General features: G+C 43.4%; 1 protein-coding gene across 7 annotated transcripts in view; it reads left to right on the top strand.

Annotated features, from left to right (window-relative positions):
- LOC119167612 (AB hydrolase superfamily protein YfhM) overlaps positions 1–21164 on the top strand; it is a 58568-nt gene that overhangs the window by 31267 nt on the left and 6137 nt on the right. For 3 of the 7 annotated variants that reach the window (XM_037419116.2, XM_075866034.1, XM_037419118.2), the window contains exons 4-6: positions 2435–2565; positions 4854–4966; positions 5947–6124. In XM_037419116.2, the coding sequence (XP_037275013.2) occupies positions 2435–2565; positions 4854–4966; positions 5947–6124 (422 nt within the window). Of the gene's footprint in view, positions 1–2434; positions 2566–4853; positions 4967–5946; positions 6125–8591; positions 8648–13059; positions 13160–21164 lie in introns of all 7 variants that reach the window. The other 4 variants (XR_012884151.1, XR_012884152.1, XM_075866035.1 and 1 more) reach the window with 3 other exon arrangements.

The raw sequence follows: 21164 nt of genomic DNA, 5'->3' as shown, positions 1-21164 counted from the left end.
CGCACGCACAAGCAGAAACCCAGTAAAGACGGCGACGATGAAGATACGTACGAGGGCACTACGTCAACAAGATAAAAGCAATGTGGCCCAATCAGCACTTACTACGAAGGTTTCAGGGGCCAATCACTTCTCCACGCGGCAACCCAGTAGCTCCAAGGAGACGTCGGGGACGTGATCCAAGGAGTGGAATGCACTTGGCATGGTGGTGTTAATTGGGGATGAAGCCCGGTCGAGGCGGTTCGCCAGCGCCACGGTCGTGGTTTGACCAAGAGTCGGAGTGACCTGCTTCGCTTGACCTCAAACTTCGATGGTCGATGGAGCCATTGGGATGCTACCGCAGCCACCTGGTCCAATGTTGGACGTAGGCCTGAGTGCTTGGCTGTGGTCCTTGGTCCGCGTGTTCGAGGAGATGACGGCCTGATTTGATCGGCCCTGTCTATGGCACCTACTTGCTCTGTCGTACATACAGTTTAGCCTCACCCTGCTGTTCGCCGAATTCGTTCAACCACGGCATACCCGTGCTCGCATCTGTTCGCCTAGACGTCTCTCGCGTCAGTAGAAACACTCACCGGTGAGACTGTTTTGATTATGCTTCGACTAGCTTGCTTATCTGTGTGAGTTCTTGTGGTTTGCTCTAAAAGTGCTTAGTTACATTTTATACTGGTTGTTGTGTATTATGTGTGAGTGTTGTTTTGATAAAGCGAAGGAAACAGAAAATAACATCGTCCTTTTTATTGGTACGTGGCCATCACCAACGCAACGTAATCATTCTGTCCGCTAAAATACGAATCCCATGACAGCGTTTTTTGTTTCAGCCTTTTAATTAGTGACTCTTATGATGTTGTGACAACGTAGAATAAATAAAAACAGTTGAAGAGTCAAGCAGTATACCCGTCAGGACTAGGCCTAACATTTTCTCACTGTGTTTTCGTAACTCTGAAGTGGCTGCGGACCAAAATGAGGGGCCTTCACCTTGTACGTATACTTCTTTACGCTACCGTGCTACCGGATACCAAATTGCGTTTACCGTGTTACGCATGGTTTAAAAATTTTCAGTTCGCCATATCTAAAGGCCTTCCTGCGTACGTAAACATTAATCTTTACCCTTGCGCAGATCACTAAAGAGAGTTGACAACTGTATTTAAAACGTTTATTTGTATCTAATCAAACAAGTATGAATTACTGCTGCGGTAAATTCATGAGAGTGATTTAGCGTGCACAGTGGTAACAATACCGGGTTCCAGAACAATGATTTCAACATCTTTTGACTTTTTCTGCAACCGTGGTATTTAAAATTGGGTTTTTGTGAACTGTTTTCGGGGAATTTGAAATAAGAAAATTCATTCGTAATGCCCGCAAGGTATTTGCACTAGCAATACAATGCATGGTGTCTGTCCTAATAAAAATTTCATGCTTGCCTGGTTCATGCTGCCCCGATAGATATAGCCACCTTTCTAGCCTGTCAGGGACTTGAGGCCTCTCACGGCCATGGTGGCGCTGTCCTATGTTACTCTAAAGTTTCGTTAATCTGGCACAGACAAGGTGATTGCTCGCCTTTTGTCTTACTTTGACTCGGTAGCCAAAATTTCCGCAAGCGGATCTGAAGAGTAGCGATGAACGAAGGTAGACTTGCAAAATAGGACCGTAAACGTGAAGCCTATCTGGAGACTAGTTTACTTTGTGCAGAAGACTAGGTTCTGCAAAGGCTCACGCTTGCGCAGATTCCTTGCGACATCCGGCAGCACGGTAAGGTAAAGAAGTATACGTACAAGCGAAATTTTCCCACTAATTGTTGACGTTCGGATCCAAAGACGACAATGTGATTATGAGGGACGCTATAGTAGAGGGCCCCGAAAATGTTCACTAGCTCGTGTTCATTAACGTGCACTCCAGTCTAAGTACCCTCGAGCATTTCGATTCAATAGACTAGGGCGGCAAGAGACTAGGGTGGCTTAAGTAAAGTTGCCTACTGTGTCGATAACGTGTCGTGTAATTGTGATAAGTTGCTGAAGAGAATTTCAAAATACTCACAAATGCGAATAAAAGTGATCAGAAAGGTTGAATGACTGTTATTCAACGGAGCTTATGAAACAATTTAGCACCTATTTGTACTTATGAAGATCGCAAGTAGTTACTGTAAGCAGATGGTGAATTATTAAAACCACGACGGCTAAGCCTATACCGCTGTTCTTCCAACAAATGCAATTTTTTAAACTTTAATTTATAACTAAAAAAAGGTATTGTAATTCATATTAACGAGAGTCTGCGGAAAACTGAACTCTGGTCGAGAACAGAACACAATGACATAAACAGTTTGCGTCTCTTCACCTTTCTCGCTTTCTTTTCTTGTCCTTGCTATTTCCTCGCACAGTTTTCGGTTAGTTGCACGCAACCACTCTAGCGACTGTTTCTTTAATTGAATCTTTGTTTTCAGAATATTACTATGCATTACGTCACGAAAGGCTGTGATGTTGAGAGGCGTCCTGTTATACTTCTGTTGCATGGATTTCTTGATTTCTGGTACGTCTGGAACAGGCAGATACCAGTGCTTGCAGAAGACTTCTGGTATGTTCTTATCACCAGCTTCTAACCAAAGTACAGTACCATATCTGGTGTAGAGCACAAACACGCGACGCGAAATGGGAAGCCTGTTCGCATCACCTTCTTATCTGCGAGGCAGACTTGGCTTCCCAATGGGAATCTCAGCCACACCTCGAGGAAAGGAATGTCTTTGCGTGTAACAATGACCGGTTTAAACTCCCAGATTGATTTAGCGCACCCAGCACAGTTCCGATTGTGCAATTATCAACATTTCTGCACATTTTTGAATTACCAAGAACCGTCAGCTAGGTAATAAGCGCACCTGCGCCGCAATCAGCTTTGTTTACAGTTAAATGATAGTTAATTACACTTAAACGCTGTTTAATTTGTGGAGATTTCAAGCGCCGACTTGTTGAGCTATCCACATGATGTTATGCGATTTTAAGTTTCCGGTACGGAGCACTACTCGTGTTAATGCAACTTGTTGCTCTACATGAAACATTCGTAAGGTTTTGACAACTGCATAGGAAACCTGACTGCCATGCAGAAAGCATTTCTTTGCATGTATTGCAATTTCTCGCTCACACACAATGCCGACATCCGTATTTCTGCGACAATGCCTCCTTCACACCTGTTTATATAGCGCGAAATGTGCAGTTAGGTAATGCTTATATAGATTAATCTGCCGAGTTCAGACTTAAATTTATGGGTCCTTTCCCACACAAAATTGTTCATCCGTTGTTGTTTGGCGCTTACCATCGCATGGTCTTCCCATTGACAGTATCTTCTATGTTGTCTGGTCACTTTGTTGGCCTAAAGCTCGCGAGTGTTCTATTTCTCGCTGGTCATATTGGTGATAATATATTAGAGGTTGACGGCGAGTGTGTACATCTATCGTTTTAGTCAGCCAGCTATCCACAACGTGACGTCTCTATAGTTGAATTCTTATTTTAATTTACCAGGCTCAACAAGGATTCTCAGTCGTGTTAGAAGAACTTTCCAATTATTTACTGAGCGTATTGTCAGCCCATTGCGCGCGGAGGTGAACGCGAGGTGGTGGTTGATTTGTACGATGTGGAGGAGCAAATTTTCACGAACGCGGATGCTGTACTTTTCTCTTTATTTTGCTGTGAAAAGCCCAAGGGCATAGAAACAGCGTCGGCGGACAGCCTGCTTGTGGACTGGCCCGCTGTTGCCGTCCAAGAAACAGAGAAAGAAGTTTAGACAAGCCACAGCCTCCCCTGGGAGTGCACCACAATGCAGAAACGAAATACGAATACCACTAAAGTCGTGGACGTCAACAGTAAAAAGAAATTCGGTTAGCTCCATCGAACAACAACGCTTGATCTTCATAACTCACAGGCATGAGGCAAATTCGCTCCTTGCCCACCACTCTATAGTCCAGAAAGAGCAGACATATTTTCGTAATCAACCACTACTTTATTACACAGACATTGGTGTGATATCTCAGCGCCAGTGCAAGACAAAGCCCTAAGCTCGTACCTCTTTTGCAAGAACGTACTCTAGGGACAAAACATTGTATTGGGCATCAAAGTGATAAGAGCGTGCACAAGATGTCACTCTTACCATTCGTCTTAGTTATCTAGGTTATCGGTAACCCAGCATTCTGTTAATTTCTATACGTAAAATGAACAAGTTATAATCTCTAAAACCATTACGTTTGAAAATGTTGCAACGCCCTATGAATCCAGAGTTTCAAAACAATCCAGTGTGGCGTAGTACGTCTACGTATGTGTTCGATGAATTCACCAGAAAGAGGCCAGTCGAAAATAATAATAGCAATAGAATAGCAACTTTGACATATCCTTGCATACCTACACTGAGGTAGAATATACAGAAAGACACACTTTCAGACGGACAATGAGCTCTAATTCATCCTGAGGAGTTGCTTATAAGACCCCCTAACCAACGGTTGTCGTAACCACTGGCCGCTCCCTCGTAGAGGACAAAACGCCATGACACTTCGCCCTTTCCTGGGCCCTCAGATAGCCTGGGTTTGCTTTCAGAGTACCGTGCTTCTGATGACCTCCTGCTATACGGTTTCGCTGGAAGGACATGCATTGAGTTTGCAAGTTTCATTGTTGTAAAGAAGTGGTGATGGCCCAGCTTTCATTTTTTTTATTAATATTGGCGTGAAAAGGCATGTATCCTTCCGGAGCATTTATCGTAGAAAACCATATGCTAAGATTCAGACACATCTGCTTCGGAAATTTCAGAGTGCCTAATAAACACGCCCAAAATAAACAACATATTTATGCATTTAATTTTTTTATCGAACACTTTATTGACAGCGTTGTAGCGCCTGATCTACGTGGTTATGGCAACACTACACGGCCAAACGACAGCGGGCACTACCTGATGACAAACCTCATTGAGGATGTGAAAGGACTACTTCACAAAATAAGTAAGCATATTTTGAATAACGCAGCTCGAGTTGGATGACAGGTCATTATCACAAAGAAAAACAGTGCACACTTCCCGAAGACACATATACAAACCGAGGCAAAGACACCTGTGTCTCGTGTTTCTTCCCCCGTCTTCGCAAAGTGTGCACTGTTGTTAGATTTAAAATATAACTCTATAGTAAGCTATATTGTTCAGGTATATTCGTACGACGAGAACCAGCTTAAGAAAATGTGAGAAGAATATGACACTTGTTGGACCTGCCGCGCTGAACATGCTCTTGTCTTGTCACAAAGCAACGACCCAAGTGATCACAAACCAAATAAAGGTGTTGATTGAATAGAAACGTGTTTAATGGCACATTCTGTAATATCATGGCTCATCGAACAGAAACAAAACTGGGGCTGGAGCTCTTATCTATAAAAATATCGCTGCTAACACAAAGAAACACCATAGAATTATTTTGATAGTGTCAAACAACGTAATTAACCTTAATAAAAGGCGTGAAAAAACAGGCAAAAAGGGGCAAATATGGATGACGCGCCACTAGAAAGTAAAATTTTCGCTTTGAACGCGCACCTAAAAAACACGTATCCGATTGATCCCCCGCCATGACGACGAATAAAACCTCCTTTCTAAAGCAAAATGTCATCAGTCGGTACGTGTTGTTAAAATACTGCTACCTTGGTTTCTTGTTAACTAATTGAGGGATGGCTTATGCAACTAGAACCTTCCAGGTTAACATAAAAGGTGAGTAAGGTGCCGTAACTTTTATTTGACTCTAAATAATGCTCAAGTTTTTTTTCAACTGAAGTAGCGTGAAGTACCAGTGACCGTGTTCGAACGTGTTTATATCAAACGCAGCTGCGCCAAGGTAAAGCAACATCGTTCTAAATGAAATTTGCAGCGAAAGTGGTTAACCAAAAGTACTGCTTCTAACAGCTGTTCTGCAAATGTTGTTTTCCTGCAATTATCCCCAAGACCCTCAACGCAAGAGAAGTGTCATCCTCGTCGGGCATGACTTGGGCGGCATGATCGCATTTTGCTTCGCAACATTATACGAAAACATGATCGACAAGATGGTAATCATCAACGGCATGCATCCCCTGGCTTTCACGAAGCAGCTGTTCCGAAGTCTCAACCAGATGAGGATGTCCTGGTAAGAGCTAATTCCGTCGGCGTGAGCAGTCAGACAGGAACGCACACCTTACCCTTCTATCATACTTGTGAATGTAGTAGAATTAAGACCTATACCGCAAATGTAATTGAGTAGTTTGTATATAGTGCTCAATTCACTTCTTCAAAGCTGCTGCAGGTGCTTACCTAAATTAGATAACAGCGAATCAACTGTTCATAAAAAAGTGGCATTTTTTTTCAGATGTGGTGACGCGTCCAACATGTACCGCGCAGCGCCTATAGTTAGTAAGAATTTTTCTTGGTAGTGAAACAGAAGTGTTATTGTACGCACAGTAAAAGGCTTCAGTAGATAATAAATTATGTCATCCAACAGTGCTTACGATCAACTTCAAGTGGCAGACATATTCGCTGTAAAAATGCCCCAGAAATTGATATCGAATACACTTACAGCCCCAAGAGAGTGCTGGCAACTCCCTTTACGGGAGTAGAAGCTTGTCCCATATTTCACTCTGTTTTCAGAAGTGCTGGGAACTTTCTTTTACACAGAGTAAGTACACTCTGTCGACAGAGTGCTGGTACTCTGGCTGAACGAGAGTGAACAAGCTCTCTCACCAGAGTAGTCACGCTTCTGAAATAGAGTTCATGCACTCTCAGCGGGAGTTGCGCTACTCTCTTACAGTTTTACAATCTGGTAGGGCTGCTGTGCATCAACTCCCTCCAAGATTGGAATCACTCCTGCTGCGCTAAGACTAACGTTTTACAAAATATTTATATGTCGAGCATTTTGCAAAAGCAGTGAACTGCATATATTGCTTCAAGCTTACGTAACATATGCAGGACGATGTATCGGCATACACATTATAATAGCACGGAACACAGCAAACAACAACAGCCAACATATACCTCTCACGGTACGGACAACCATTCACACAGCGAACAATTGTTTCGGACCAGTTGATATGATTGCATCTTGGTATAGGAAGCACAGCAACTATTACACGGAACACACAACACAATAGGAAGCGCAGCGACTATTACACGAAAAAAACAACAAAAGCGCCTATGTTGTGTGTTTCGTTTAATAGGTGCTGCGCTTCCTACCGAGAAGCATATGCACAGCAACCGGTATTTATACTCATGATATCTAGCCCCTTTCTGGTGCGGGTGGTGCTACATTTATATTACGCGTTTTGAAGAGCAAATATACATCTAGAATGTGTAACTATCTGGTGATCGTTAGGCACTTTGTAGGCACGTCGACCTTTTATGATAAAACAGCATGACATACAACGCGATTTTCAATACTAAATTCCAGTTATCAGCTGCTATCCTGTTATATTGGTTCAATACGGCGAAGCCACTTGTGCAAGGCTGAGAGTTGTACTAAGGCGCTTACACAGATGGCGCGATCTGTCAGCAGTGCCGCCCGAAAAATAATCTACGAACGTTACGATCCGGCGTCCGATCCGACTTGCGCTGCCGCGGCGTGTACTATTACGCCAGAAAAACAAAACTGGTCGGCCAAACCACAACTAAAACGCATCTCTGGCAATGCTTATAGTTTTGCTTACCTCGTCTACAGTTTAATACAACAATTAGAGGCTTGCGGATGGCTCAAACGTCAACCATCACGAGCCACCTGCGCCGACATCGGTCCAAGTAAATGTGACCCGTACAACTCCCAGCCAATGTAGGCCTAGCTTACCGGCCGAGTCCATCATACATGTCGTCGGTGCTTCTGGGTTTAAGAATGTGCTACGCCGAGGGGTAAGAATGACTGTACAGTAGACCCTTGCCATCGGTTAACTGTAATGAACCATTGTTTTTTGCGTACGCACTGCGCACAAGGAGCAATGAGCATCGACGCGACGTGCTTTCGGCCTACGGCGCAGCGCACACGGGCCACCGGCGACAGCCGCCGGGCGCACTCGTCGGCACTTCGCTGACTGATCCGTGGGAACACAAGCTTGTCGTACGGTGCGCGTTCATTAAGCAACACGATGAGACATTTTCGTGTACATGCAACTAGGTTTTTTTAGCTATCGGCTATGTTGTTCCAGCTATAGGTTTAAGGATGCAAATCATACCACTCTAACGCGGCCGCTTCACTATAGCATATCGCCACTTGCGCACAAAAATACGCCCAATTCAATCAACTACGCGCGTACTTATGGAGCATTGCAGTCGATATGAAATTTCGGCGCCCATAAACTAGCACAAAAAACGAGTAACGTCCAGTGCACTCGACAGCAATTTATCTGCCCCATGTTCTCGGTAATTTTTGTATATTTTCTTTTCTATGTTGCGAATTCTAAAAGAAACTTGGAGTCTTGGCATTACTGGCATGTAATGCGTGGACGCCAGCAGTTCCCGTATCATGAAGACGCAAAGTTTAGTTATTGAAACGAAAATCGCGATGTGTTCAAAGTACGACCCGTAAAGCGAAAGAGCGTGTTTATTTTTCAAGTTTTTTTTTCTTTCACACGCAGTGAGCATGGCACAACGTGGCGTATTGGTAGAGTATCCGCCTCGTCATACGTATGGGGTGAGTTCGAACCCTGCTGTAAATGTTTTTTTTTACTTTTTTCACAATATGTGCTAAAATTTGTTTGTGTAGTAAACTAACTTTTGTCGACGCTTCAGATGTTGCCGCTGTTTCTTGCTTCCAAAGTGTTGGTAGTTGCACTTCCAAAACTAAACGTTTATGATCACACAAGCATGCTTCAGTTATAACTGAAGCTTATTCTATTACTTAACGTATTAAACTTACAACTGGGGCATTTACGCTCAGAGGCCTATGGCTACGAGACAGTTACATTGCTTTGTGGCGTTAGTGGTAACATGCAAGCGCTAGGTCAGAAAATACAAAGGGTCAAATCCCATTCTCGCCTCATCAGCACGAGAGTTGCATAGATTGGGAACTCCTTGAGTAGCAGAGAGTTCGCCGTCTCTTTTACTCTGCATTCAACGAAACAGTATGTTCTGCGGCCAACCCTGCCTTACTCCCTCATGGAGTTAAAGAACTCTGGTGAGAGCACGGAGGAAGGAAAGGTAGGAGAGGCCCGGACGTCACTTGTGAAGTTGCGATGAAGCCGCAAGTCGGTCTTATTGACTGGGCAAATTCTCCTCTCTTGTTTACATCCGAATGTGAAGCAGAAGGCACGACTCTCTCTCCGGCTCGAAAAGCACGTGAGCTGCGCAGCGCACTTGTGACGATTTGAAAGTAATGGAACGGGGCGCAACACTCTGGGCCAGCGCGACACCTTCGGCTAAATCATTTCGTCCGAGTATTAACAGCGAGTAACAGCTCCCCGACAACGAAGCAAATACAAGAGTACGCGTGATAGATGCACTGACAACGACGAGTGTTTTCACGTCTTTGATTCAGCAACTGTACAGATAACAAGATCGGTCGTGCGCCTTCTACGGTTGCATTTCGCCACTAACCGACGCAGCGTCTGGTCACTGTGTCTGTGTTCCGCGTGAAACTCACAGGTGTCAGCATTCTGCGACCATGGTGACTTTCAGCACGGTGCAAGTGGCACTTGAACGCGGTTGTTGTTACGTTGAGATTACATGCAATGCTGGTGGAGAGTATATGAAACAGAACAGAAAAGGTGTTTTGATACGCAGATTCAAGTTGTTACTGTACACACACAACACGAAACCACGTATGCGTACATGGTCCTCATTGCGTCTTGCTGGTCACAACAGTTTTGTCCGTTGCCACAAGCAGGAGCACTGCCCAACCGTCATTGACCTTCAAGGCGTTCGTCGTCGTTCCGCTTCGTCATGGTGCCCAACAAAATTTCACTGAGCACTAATTGCTCCATCCACGTCATCCGCCGCACGACACATGAATATGCACTCGTTCTACGCACCGTTGAAACCCCGTGATAGACAGAATGGTTTGTAAACGTTGCTAAGAGCACAGTAACTGCCAGGAGAACACTGCGTAACCAATAACGCGGCGCAGAGCACAGATATCGTCCGCCACGGCTCAGCACGAGACCTGGGGAGGCACACATGCCGCCGCCAGCGGCGGCCACTCACTTCTAGACCAGCTTCACTGTGCAACACGTAACCACAGCAATGCCGCCATTGTGCCCAGTGAATATGGCCGCCATGATGTCATTTCCTCCACACTTTTCACGTAGCACGCCGGTTAAGCATGCCCTCTCCTACCTTTCCTTCTTCAGTGAAGGAGAAGAACACATTCTCTGCGCTCTTGCGGTACCCCCTCAAATTCTGTGATTGTAGCACTCAATGAATTCATGCCCAAGCTGCCGCAGCAGTTACGTGTAGTATCTCCTGAAAATTATTTCACGTTCATTTGCGCCTTAACAGTGAGGGTTCAATAGGCACATATCGTGCGCTTATGCCCTGCTATATCCATTTCAAATATTGCGCACGCGTTGTCTCGCATTCGTGATGTGGTTCCTCCGAACATGTCACCGCACTTGCTTACCCGCCAATTAGGTTTCGTGAAACCGCAGTGTTGTGGCAAGCCTTGCTTGTACTTCGCATGATCTTGTTGACTATCTTCTATTCTAGTGAATACCTTCTAAATTTGAAACTACTTTTTGATTTCTGATATGCTATGCAATGCGAACTATTTTGCCATATTGTTGTGATTCTTTTGCCTCCTAAACACTAATAATATGATTTTGACATTCAAAACATGCAGAGAGAAAGAAAGCTGGAGTTAATTTCCCCCAGCTCGGCTAGCTTCTACATTAACTAAAGAAGATGTTTGAGGTTCTGAATGGGTCCCGTCAATGACCCGAGTGCACGGTGGCAGTGCGAAGGAAGAGCCGTAGTCTGGTGAAGAGACGCTTCATTCCAGCCTCAGGCGTCTTCCCGATTTTAAGCCCGAACCTCCGCTCTCTCATTTAAGATTCCAAGATCCTCTTTTCAACCCTCGGTTGAACAAAGGGTCTTCACACAAGATAATCACACGCTGGGGCTCGCATCATCGCAACCATTTCCAGAAACGTTTTCATAACAGGCACTGCATTGGTAAAAACCACGTTACCAAATACAACACGCAAAAAGGTAGGTTCTCTACGTGTCACACTCTCTCCCATGCCAAGCCGTGTATCGGACGCCCTCTGTTGGTAGCCGTTCTCAGGGTCGGGCTTCATCAACTTTCTCATTAATGTCGCTCCATAGATGCTTCCCTAAGCACGGAGGTTACACCGTCTGGCCCTGTGCGCTGACCAGGTGTACCTGCGACAGCGAGGCGCCCCGGCATCCTAACAACACTCCGTAATGACGTACAGCAGGGGAGGATATGCTCATCTCCGTGCGGCAATCATGGTCAGCCCAGTGGTCGCGTCCCCGCCACATTCTCCACGTGCATGCCAACAATGACTTAAACTCAGACGGCGGCGCCTGGCCTGCTTCTTGCCAGACGCTCTTCTGAGTAAGCCTTCCCCTGCTAGTCACAAACGGGGGCGACCTTGACGGCTCCGCTCGTGAACCGAGTGAACTTCAGCTGGTCTGGAGACGGAGGCTGCTCACGGTGGGGTCGCACGAGCGGAATGCATGAGCACGCTTATTGGCCTACGCGAATTTCATGAAGTGCTGGCAATGGTTCGGCCAAACAGAGGTGTTCGATGACGACTATATTCAGCAGATGACACAAAACGTATACTATTGCCCATGCGGGTTCAATATAAACGAAGCACGTGCACTAATACGTTCTGTTCTGCAGCGGTACGAGTTGCATGGTTGCAGTCGTGGACGCTAGAAACTTTACAGAGGGGCCTTGATCTGTGTGATTGTTGATATTCGCTAAAGCTGTCGTATCTAGCATGTGATCAGCCCATCTGCACTAGGTGCGTAGTGTGTGACATCGCCGTGCTTGAACGTGCCCGTGCTTCAGCTCGTTAGAACACGACGTTCGCGCACACGTTTCAAACCAGATTCTTCAAGTAGGCACGCTGACGGCGATCAGGCCATAGATCGCGTGGTTACAGACATGTAGGTCGAGACAAACAGATACAAATCTCAATCCCCCCCCGCCAGAAACACCACTCCTTTAGAGCTGCACCGCGGGCCGCTCTAATAAAGTGCGCAGCGCCGGCACGATGTGACTGCCACAATCCAGGCCTCGGCAACCAACTGCGGCCGGGCCTCATGTGCGCGCTCGGCACAACGTCCAAACTCCCCCCTTTTACCTTGTGACATTTTATCTGAAGGCTAACACAGCAGTTTTGTGCTGAAGTAGATTTTCGCTTGTAAGATTTAATTGTTTGTAAATTGCAGCTTTGTAACATTTGCGTTGAAAATACCCATCACTTCTATATATCGATCTATTCCAGTTTTTTTTTACATTTTTCTCAATTCCCCAATTTTTTCTTTACCTGTGCTGTATTACTCATCCTACCAAACTGGGAATGCGAGGGGAGGTAATTACAGGTAGTGCAATATTACGACTCTCACACAGACCAATGGGCAGGCACACAATTCACATACTTGACATAACAAAAAGTAAACAGCGTTAGACAGCATAAAGACAAATATTCCTACAATGCACACAGACATGTTTCGACGCATCCTTTACCTTTAAAGATGACACAAGAAATGACACAAGAAAAGACAGCAATCATATGATAGTGTACAGTAGAGATAGAAAAAAAGATGAGCAACATTGCGTCTACATTCTCAAGTGTTTCCCATTTATTTTTCAAGCAGTTGTAGCCTTGATGGTAATGAAAAGCAGTTAGGGTCATCCATGATCCAATCAAGAGCCATACTAGCAACAATTTTTTGACACCAAGGTCAGAGTGTGATGAAAAGAGCACGCTGTACTGTTCATAGTTATTTCCAACCCACATGTACATAGCAGTTCACAATGTGCCCATTGCAACAGATGTCGATCGATGAGAATCTGAATGTGAGCTGAAAACACCAAGGGAGATGACGAAGTGCCCATTTCATTACTTTTTACAGGAGCCAACTATGTAATCGTTGAAAGAAGGGAATTCAAAGGCTCGTTTTTCCTGTTTATCTCAACTTTGATGAAAACCAAATGATAAGTCAGCTGATAAAGGTATGGGAATTGTTAACTGCACTGTTTTAAGCGTATCGTAGCCATTGTGATATAGATGTGCATAACAACAAAGTGGACGAAAGGCAAGTTCTACCGACAAGCACCAAACCTACAACCTTTAAATGATTCACCTCATGCTGTACCGTTGCTCAAGTTGTATAGCATTGCCCGCGTTATCTAAGGGTGGCAGGTTCAGTTTCTGTTGATGGCAAGTTGTCTTTCCATCCACTTTGCGTTATACACATACATATGACAATTATACGTTTACAACGATGCAATTTAGGTCCCCTGTACCTTTCCTTAGCTTCACTATTTTCTGGTTTTCATTATGCTGCATAAGTAAAACTGGAAATTTGGCAAGAAGAATGCACCAGCCCTCAAATGATTTCATGAAGGGCAAGGCAAGCTTGAATGCCTCAACGAATCACCACTTGAACACTAACTGTGTCTGAATAAAATAATCTGATGGTCATCACACCTAACTAAATTATCATGTCCAGCCTCGAAGATGCATATGAACGATCACGAATTGAAGTCTACACATTCAACAAACACATCTTTATTAGGTGGTTTTTACAACTATACAAGTTATTTCAATTGTATATATTTGGTGTCACATTTTCGCCAATTATACAGCTACGATGTCATTATGTCTTCCCTTAGTGTTTTATGCATACGATTGCAGCTCTATATGTGGTAATGCTATCTTTTGTACAAGTGTACATGTTGATGGTTGGTATTTCGCTTGTGTAGTTACCTCATAAACTAGTTCCCCTTCTGCGAGTATAGTTATTTGCTTTTGTTGGTACATATCCCTGTATTGCTCCTGCGTTGGTTGGTACAAGCTTTTACCTCATCTTCTGGTTTTAATTACTGCACTTGATTCAGCGAAATGTAAACAGCGACTGACTTATTAGGTGTCGATAAACAAATTTTGCAACTTCATATGACACACTAATCGTGAAATTTTGAAATGATATGTGGATTGTCTGTGCCACCAATGTAAACATGGTTTTGCTTCACATCCATCTGTGATTAATCAGTCAGAATAACTTGACCTCTATGGTTTGAGACTACGTGTAAGAGGATGAAAAAGAACGGTGCTGAAATAAAGACTGCTCGGTTACTATGGAAGTAGCCAGGGCCAGGGGAGGGTTGAGCGGGTTCTTCACAGCTTCTTCATGCTTGAAATTTTTTGGTTGCACTTCAACCACATCAACCACCTTCGGCTAAAGTTAACCGTTCAACACATAAACACTGTCCGAAAAACAATTCCTGTGTTTAGCCGTGGATCGAGCCCTTTTTCAGGGCCCTGTTGGCTATTGCAGCTGGACGGTTGCCAATTGGTTTCCAATTACAGACTGCAAAGCCACATCTCTCATGGCCATATGTTGGGTCTCCTGTTATGTGATTGCAAGACGAATGTTGCCGGATGCTGCGTGTACTAGTAGTAATAGTGATTTTCTCACTACGCGTACCAGTTAAGAAAGTGTTTGCATCTTACTGGCTTCTGAGCAGAGCATCTGTTCAGGCTTGTCGCTATTTTGCGTAAACGTTCGAGTTCATGTGACATGAGATGAGGTCCACATAGATACTTGATCCTAGATCAGGTGGCTTGTATGTGGTTCTATTTCCACATACCTAAGGCATTGAAGGGTAACATAGTCACATTAAGACAGAGGGCCCCTGGGGTTTTTCACTGAGTCTCGTGCTGAGCCCATTTTACAGATCGGTTCCGATTGGCTTTACCTCTTGCATCCCCCCTTTGGTGCACTAAGTCCTGCTGTGCCACCCAAACTAGCACAACTATGTGTGAGTACTTCACTGAACTAGTAGAAATGCAATGCAGTGCATGTTATGAAGCCACATTACTGATGCGATAGTATTTACCGATTGATTTTTTATGCGTTGCCTCTATTTCACACGAGGGCAATGCAGAAAGAGGGTTATCGCAACAATAACCTATGCACTGCATGAAGTGAAGCAGTCCTTACAATCTTAGCCTTACAAATCCAAACACATTGCTTGTGGTACATAATAAATGATCTGAACATTACTTCACTATTTTGAAACAAAAAACACAAAAACACGTAGCATCAAAATGATAATAGGCACAAAATACACAAAGAAACATTGTTGATTACCATAGTGAATGCTCACAAAATACATATTCTGCGATGGCATCATCTCCTGATGGTTCAGGGTAAATAGAATATGAGTGACATGTAGCTTGCACAACTTCAATCAGTAGTTTTTCTATTGATTCACAGCATGAAAGCACAACAAATTTGGCTAAGCCCTGGTCAGCTGAGTTTTTTTTGTTTAACTTGCCGAACAGCAACAAAAGCTATCGCTTTTTTCTTTAGGTAACAATTGTATTGGAAAGGGGCAAGCCTCAGAGCATGAAGTTATTGACCTCTTTATTTTGAACCGCAATTTCAAAATAAGTCTCACAAAAAATACCTGGCTATGCATCATATCGGCACTTCAGGCTGCTGGACCTCTTGTCTAAAGTACAACTTTTTTTTAGAGCATAGCTTGGTATATGAACTGGTCAGTATGCTAAGTTACACTCATTCAAAAGAAATGAGTCAGTATGAGTGCATGAGGAGTAAGTAGACACTAGTATGAATGTGAGCAAGTAATCTCAAGTGGGAGTGAGCATGAAGCGAATCTAATCAAATTTATTTTCATCGTGTAATACAGAAAGGACTGTGATGAAAATCTTTCTTTAGAACAATCAATGTTGAGAAATTTGATCACAAGTGTACTTAACGGCGATTAACAGGGCACTGTGTGAGCAGAGGAACACGGACATGAGCTCACGGAGAAGCATCTGCAGTGATTCTTTATTTCCATAATATACTCCAACAATTTGGTGCATGAGCTATGAAGTTCAGCCTCATGGCATAATGCAATTGTAGTGGCACTACACATAGTTTGAAGTATTTCATGTATTGCGGCTTAAACCTTACCATGTGTACTGATGGACTATGGGACGCCACTTCTCACCTGCTTTCTTAATTCATATGAATGCGTGCATTCACAGCTTCACATTGCTTGGGCAATATTTTTTCAGAGAGGTAGTAAGACATGTATTTATCTTTGTTTTTACTGTTATTGTGTTTCGCTAAAACCTTATTGTTGCAATACATTGCTACGAGGGAAAAATACATTGCGGCTTGCTACGAGGGAAAAAGTGCAACATTCTTAAATGGCGCCCATCATTTCCACACTCCCCCTAACAATGACGACCTGAGCTCAATCAACACAGTTGTACCTCTTCTACGGAAACAAGTAGGTCCTATTCACACTGAACGAAGTGCTTAAGACACCGCATTTAAGATACTCTGAAAAGGTTATCCCAGTTCTTTCGTGGTTTAAACGAACAGTGCGCTAAAAATTTTAAAATACGCTCAAAGCATGCATTTTGATATATTTAGGACTGAATTCTAGCAACTGTAAATTCAAAATAGCTGTAGCTCTGTTTAAGAAAAGGAAAATGCATGTTTGCCATAGCTTTGTGCAATGACGAATTCTACTTCTGCTAAGAGTGTGGCTCCAACTACACAGAATAGCGTTTTTTTACTAAATTTTCTTATTAAGATTATCACTGCTTTTTAACGTTTACCAGCAGAGGATGCTGATAGATCTACACAAACCCCCACAGGCTTTAATAACTGGCTCGCTTGTTTCTGCGCATTATGTTTTAAAATTTCAGCTGGACATGTTCTGCACTAAAGACTGGATACGTTGCGGCACTTTTTGTGCTGCAGTGAAATCAATCTTCTGCATATTTTCAAGAAAAAAAGCATTTTGCATTTTGTATAGATACATGTGGATTCAAGTACGAAAATAAGGAAAAAATCAGTGTTTTTCTATCCCTTCTGCCAAAAAGTGTGGTTGAAAAAGGGGCGATACCGATTAGAAGCAGGGTAAAAATAGCACAGTACATAACCAATCACCTAAGCAGTCCTGGAATGTGCAGTGACCCAATAACGAAAACCTAGAATAACTGTTTGCTATATCTGACTCTTTACGACTGTACTCATCACTGTAATGTTGGTGTAGTGGTAGTTTAGCAGTCAAAGTGTTGTGCTGCTAAGCATGGAGAAATGGGTTTGACTCCTGGTGATGGTGGCTACTTTTAAATGGGGGCAGAGAGCAAGAGCCCCAGTGTACTATTGTGAGCAGTGTGAGAGAGAACACAAGTGGGTAAGCAGAGAAATGGCTGTCGTTGCACTATGCCTCATTATCACAATGAATTCACAAGCAGCTAGTGATACAATAAGCTGCTGTTTTGTATCAGCACTAGCAAGGTGGCAGTGGCAATGCTTAGTAGAACCATGGTGCCCTTTGTTAAAAACAGAAAACATAGCGCGCGCTAGAAGAACAGAAAAACTAAGATGGCGCGCGGCACAAGGATCTTGGCACTTTTTCACTGGAATAATCGACGGCGTTGAGACGCACTGCTCGATCTCTTCAGGCGTATTCGTGCCAAAAACCCGTTCACCTACGAACGAAGTCTTGGTATTTTACACTATTTTCAGTGTTTCCATCAGCTGCTGCCGTGAACCACGCAACAGGGTGTTTGAGGCTATTTGCCACGCACTTCCGCGTTCCCTGCCACAGTGCTCACTATAGTAATTATTTTGGGTTATTGTTAAATAGCATAAGGTGAATAATCCACAATATCCCTGTGCAGTCCATTATAAACATTCTATGGCTTTTGCGCATAATGTCCCAGATGATATGTTAGCTTACGGGGCTCACATTTATCCAACAAAGGCTTCATTTATATTTTACGAGTTTGGCTGCTGCATAATTTTCAAACAGTACCTAATGAAAGAACAAAATTTCTATGAAATGACTGTCTAGATTGGGCTCTTTATGACTGTGATCATTTTAACACATCTCATTCTGTTCTCAAAATAAGGGTATTAGGCCAGCTATTCAAGTGACTTAATTGGATGCATACACACACATAGCTTTCTACAAAAACACAAAGATATGTAAAACATTAAAATCAACTTTACCGTCCTCACCAAATATGTGCTCACTAGTCATCTGCTTTCACAAATACCTGTACTAAAAACCCACACATTTAAGCACCGGCAATAACCGAGAAGGTATGATTTTTAAGTGAGCGAAATGTTCCAGTCTGAACACAATACCATACCCACGCATATTGTACAGTTGCACAACGTCCACGTATCAAAAATGAAGGCACCCAAGATTCAAATTGAAACATTCCTACAATTAGTGTATAGACCTCTTAGCATATGCAAATTAAGCCTCTTTGTAGTTGCACCTCATCATAAGATGCACTTGAAGCCCACAGGTAAGTAACTTTTCGAAGAAATAGTACGTAAGAGATGCAGATAAATCGAGCTTTTATAGTTTGATCAAGAAGAGCACATGACTGATTACCTGCAAGGATTAATTAGTAATACAAATATATTGCACGCTGCACAACACACAAAACAGCACCTAAAACTGCTGCAACCCACTGCAGGTATACGCCAAAGGACACTATCGGTCCCTCGAAAGCTATGCCGTCACCATAGAGCAAAACAAACAGCAAAATGGTTCAGAAACAATAACATGCATGAAAGCAATGAAAAGGCAATGAAACTATTGCATTTCACTTTGTACTGTGGACACCGAAAGTAGCAATCCAATACGTTCCACGTTTGTGTTCAATGAGCATGAGTCATATGTAGATTTCACATTCATGGAATTACTTGAGAAGTTAATATCATGAAACACACACAATCGACAGCACCTGACACTCACGTAGAAAGCCCACTTTGTGCCTTTCCATGGGTGATATTACATCCGAAACCTAGCACTGACCTGCTGTGTTTCGATGAATAATTCCACAAATGCTGATTAACTCTCGTACTAAAAACACAATAATATCCATATTAGCTTCCTTTATGCAGATGGCGATTACGCCTCAGCTTATGCTCAGTCACTTCATGTGCGCGTCATGTTTTAAGTCAAACACACCTGAAGACGCCTATTGTCCGTGCCCTTTTCTCAGCCTATCATCGACAGCGCAAAATAGCTCATGGGAATATTTTACTGGCATGAGTAGTTTCAGGACACGGTATCCAGCACCAGGTGCAAACTAAATTGTTAATCAGGACGCACTGGTACAATCCCCTAAGAAAACTGTTTGGTTAATACGGGTAAATTTTGTTTGCATGAAATAAAATGTTCATGGCAAAAAGATATGCCAATAACAATAGGCAAAAGCCAATCTGCAAGGTACTTGAAAGTTACGAATTCGGCAACTCGGTTGGCTTTTCTATCATCATAACCGCCATGAAAGTTTGACATAAGTTGTTGTGACAGTTGTACGTCAACAGATTTTATAGTGAACACAGGATTTGGTTAGTTATACTGTATTTTTAATATGCATATAGCCTTCAATTACTATATGGAAATTTGCAGGGAACCGTGGCATTTTTTTCGCTTGACAATCGATACGCTTTCTTTGTGGTTAGGAAACATCAAGAAGACTTTCGCATCATGACTTCCGTTGAGTGAAATTTTCTGTGTAATATTTTCTGTGTGTACACGTTAGACTTAAACGCTACCTGAAGTTGTCATTTATGACTCCAACATTCTTGCTCGTATCTAATACAGCACTGAATGAAAGCAAAGCGTGGAAGTGCGGAAAGAACTTGAAACAATTCACACGCGAACTAGACAACAAATACAAGTTTGATGCTCACAAGAGTGGAAGCTTGGGCTAGTTGGTGCGCAGTCATATTTGCAAGATGTTTCAGCGCGCGAACAAAGGAAAAAGGACAGGGTAGACAGAAAGAGCGCTGACTTCCAACTAACTTTATTTCACAGAGTGGCAAGAATACATACTGCTACCTAAATGTGTAGAGAGAACAACTACTTAAGTGTGTAGAAGAATGCATAGACAGGTTAGGATCATCAGCGTTCAAAACGCGTATTGGAATTCATAACAGCAGCTTATTAAAATTATCAGTTTTTATTTGAAGGCCACTTTTGTTTCATGGCAAGACAAAAACTACTTACAAAAAAGTGGAATATGTATTAGTTCATGTTTGGCACCCATTCTCAGTGACATTTCTAGCCCATCATGATCGTGTCTTGTCAAACAAGCTTGACGACTCTGTAGTTTTTAAAGTTTGCCGTTTTGTTGATGATTATTTAGTGTTGTCGATATGCGATAGTCAAAATTTTCAGACCATTTCCTCTGACGTGTTGACTGTTTTCCGGGAGTGCCTGAAACGACTAGTTCTAACCCATCAATCACCCACTGATAACAACCTGAAGTTTCTAGATTTGAAGCTTTTGCTAGAATCCCGACATGTTTGCTGGATGTATGAACCAAAAAGCGGCAAGCCACTTCTGTCTTTCAGCTCAGCTCACTCTAAATTGGTCAAGCGGGGCATTGCTGACCTCTGCCTTGCCAATTCCTTAAAGAAGTCCTGCCCCCAGATGGTACACCACAGCTTTGCTCTACAAGTGGTGCGGCTCACCAAAGATGGTTACCCCGCGCATGTTCTCGTTTTGATGGGGGACTAGCTGGTCACTGTTGTGAAGCGAGGCAACAAACCGGATAAGTGAAACAGTGTCAGAAAGAGCCGGCCTGTCGTACTGCCTTACGTGCACGACGTCTCACACAGGCTAAAAAAGATTGCCCGAGACGCCAACGTTCTTCTGTTTTTTTCTGCACCGGAAACATCGCAGAGGCTTTGCAAACGGGTCAATGCACCTCGTGCAAATTCGGCCTCGTGCTATGTCGCGCACAGGACACGCTACGTGCCATGCGCAGTGGGAGTCGTATACTTGATTCCACTGACGTGTGGGTGCATCTATGTCCGGCAAACCGGCAGGCGCATAAATGACCGCCTCCGAGAACACCTAAACAATGTGCACAATGTGGTACAAGTGCATCTTGGCATTCATTGCCGAGATTGTGGGTGCACCCCTCTCTTTGATCAGTGCTCAATATTGG

The sequence above is a fragment of the Rhipicephalus microplus genome, chromosome 6 (genome assembly GCF_043290135.1).
Source record: "Rhipicephalus microplus isolate Deutch F79 chromosome 6, USDA_Rmic, whole genome shotgun sequence".
Classification (NCBI taxonomy): Eukaryota; Metazoa; Arthropoda; class Arachnida; order Ixodida; family Ixodidae; genus Rhipicephalus; species Rhipicephalus microplus.
The sequence above is the reverse complement of the archived record's forward strand: the minus strand, read 5'-3'. Positions and strand labels throughout refer to the sequence as shown.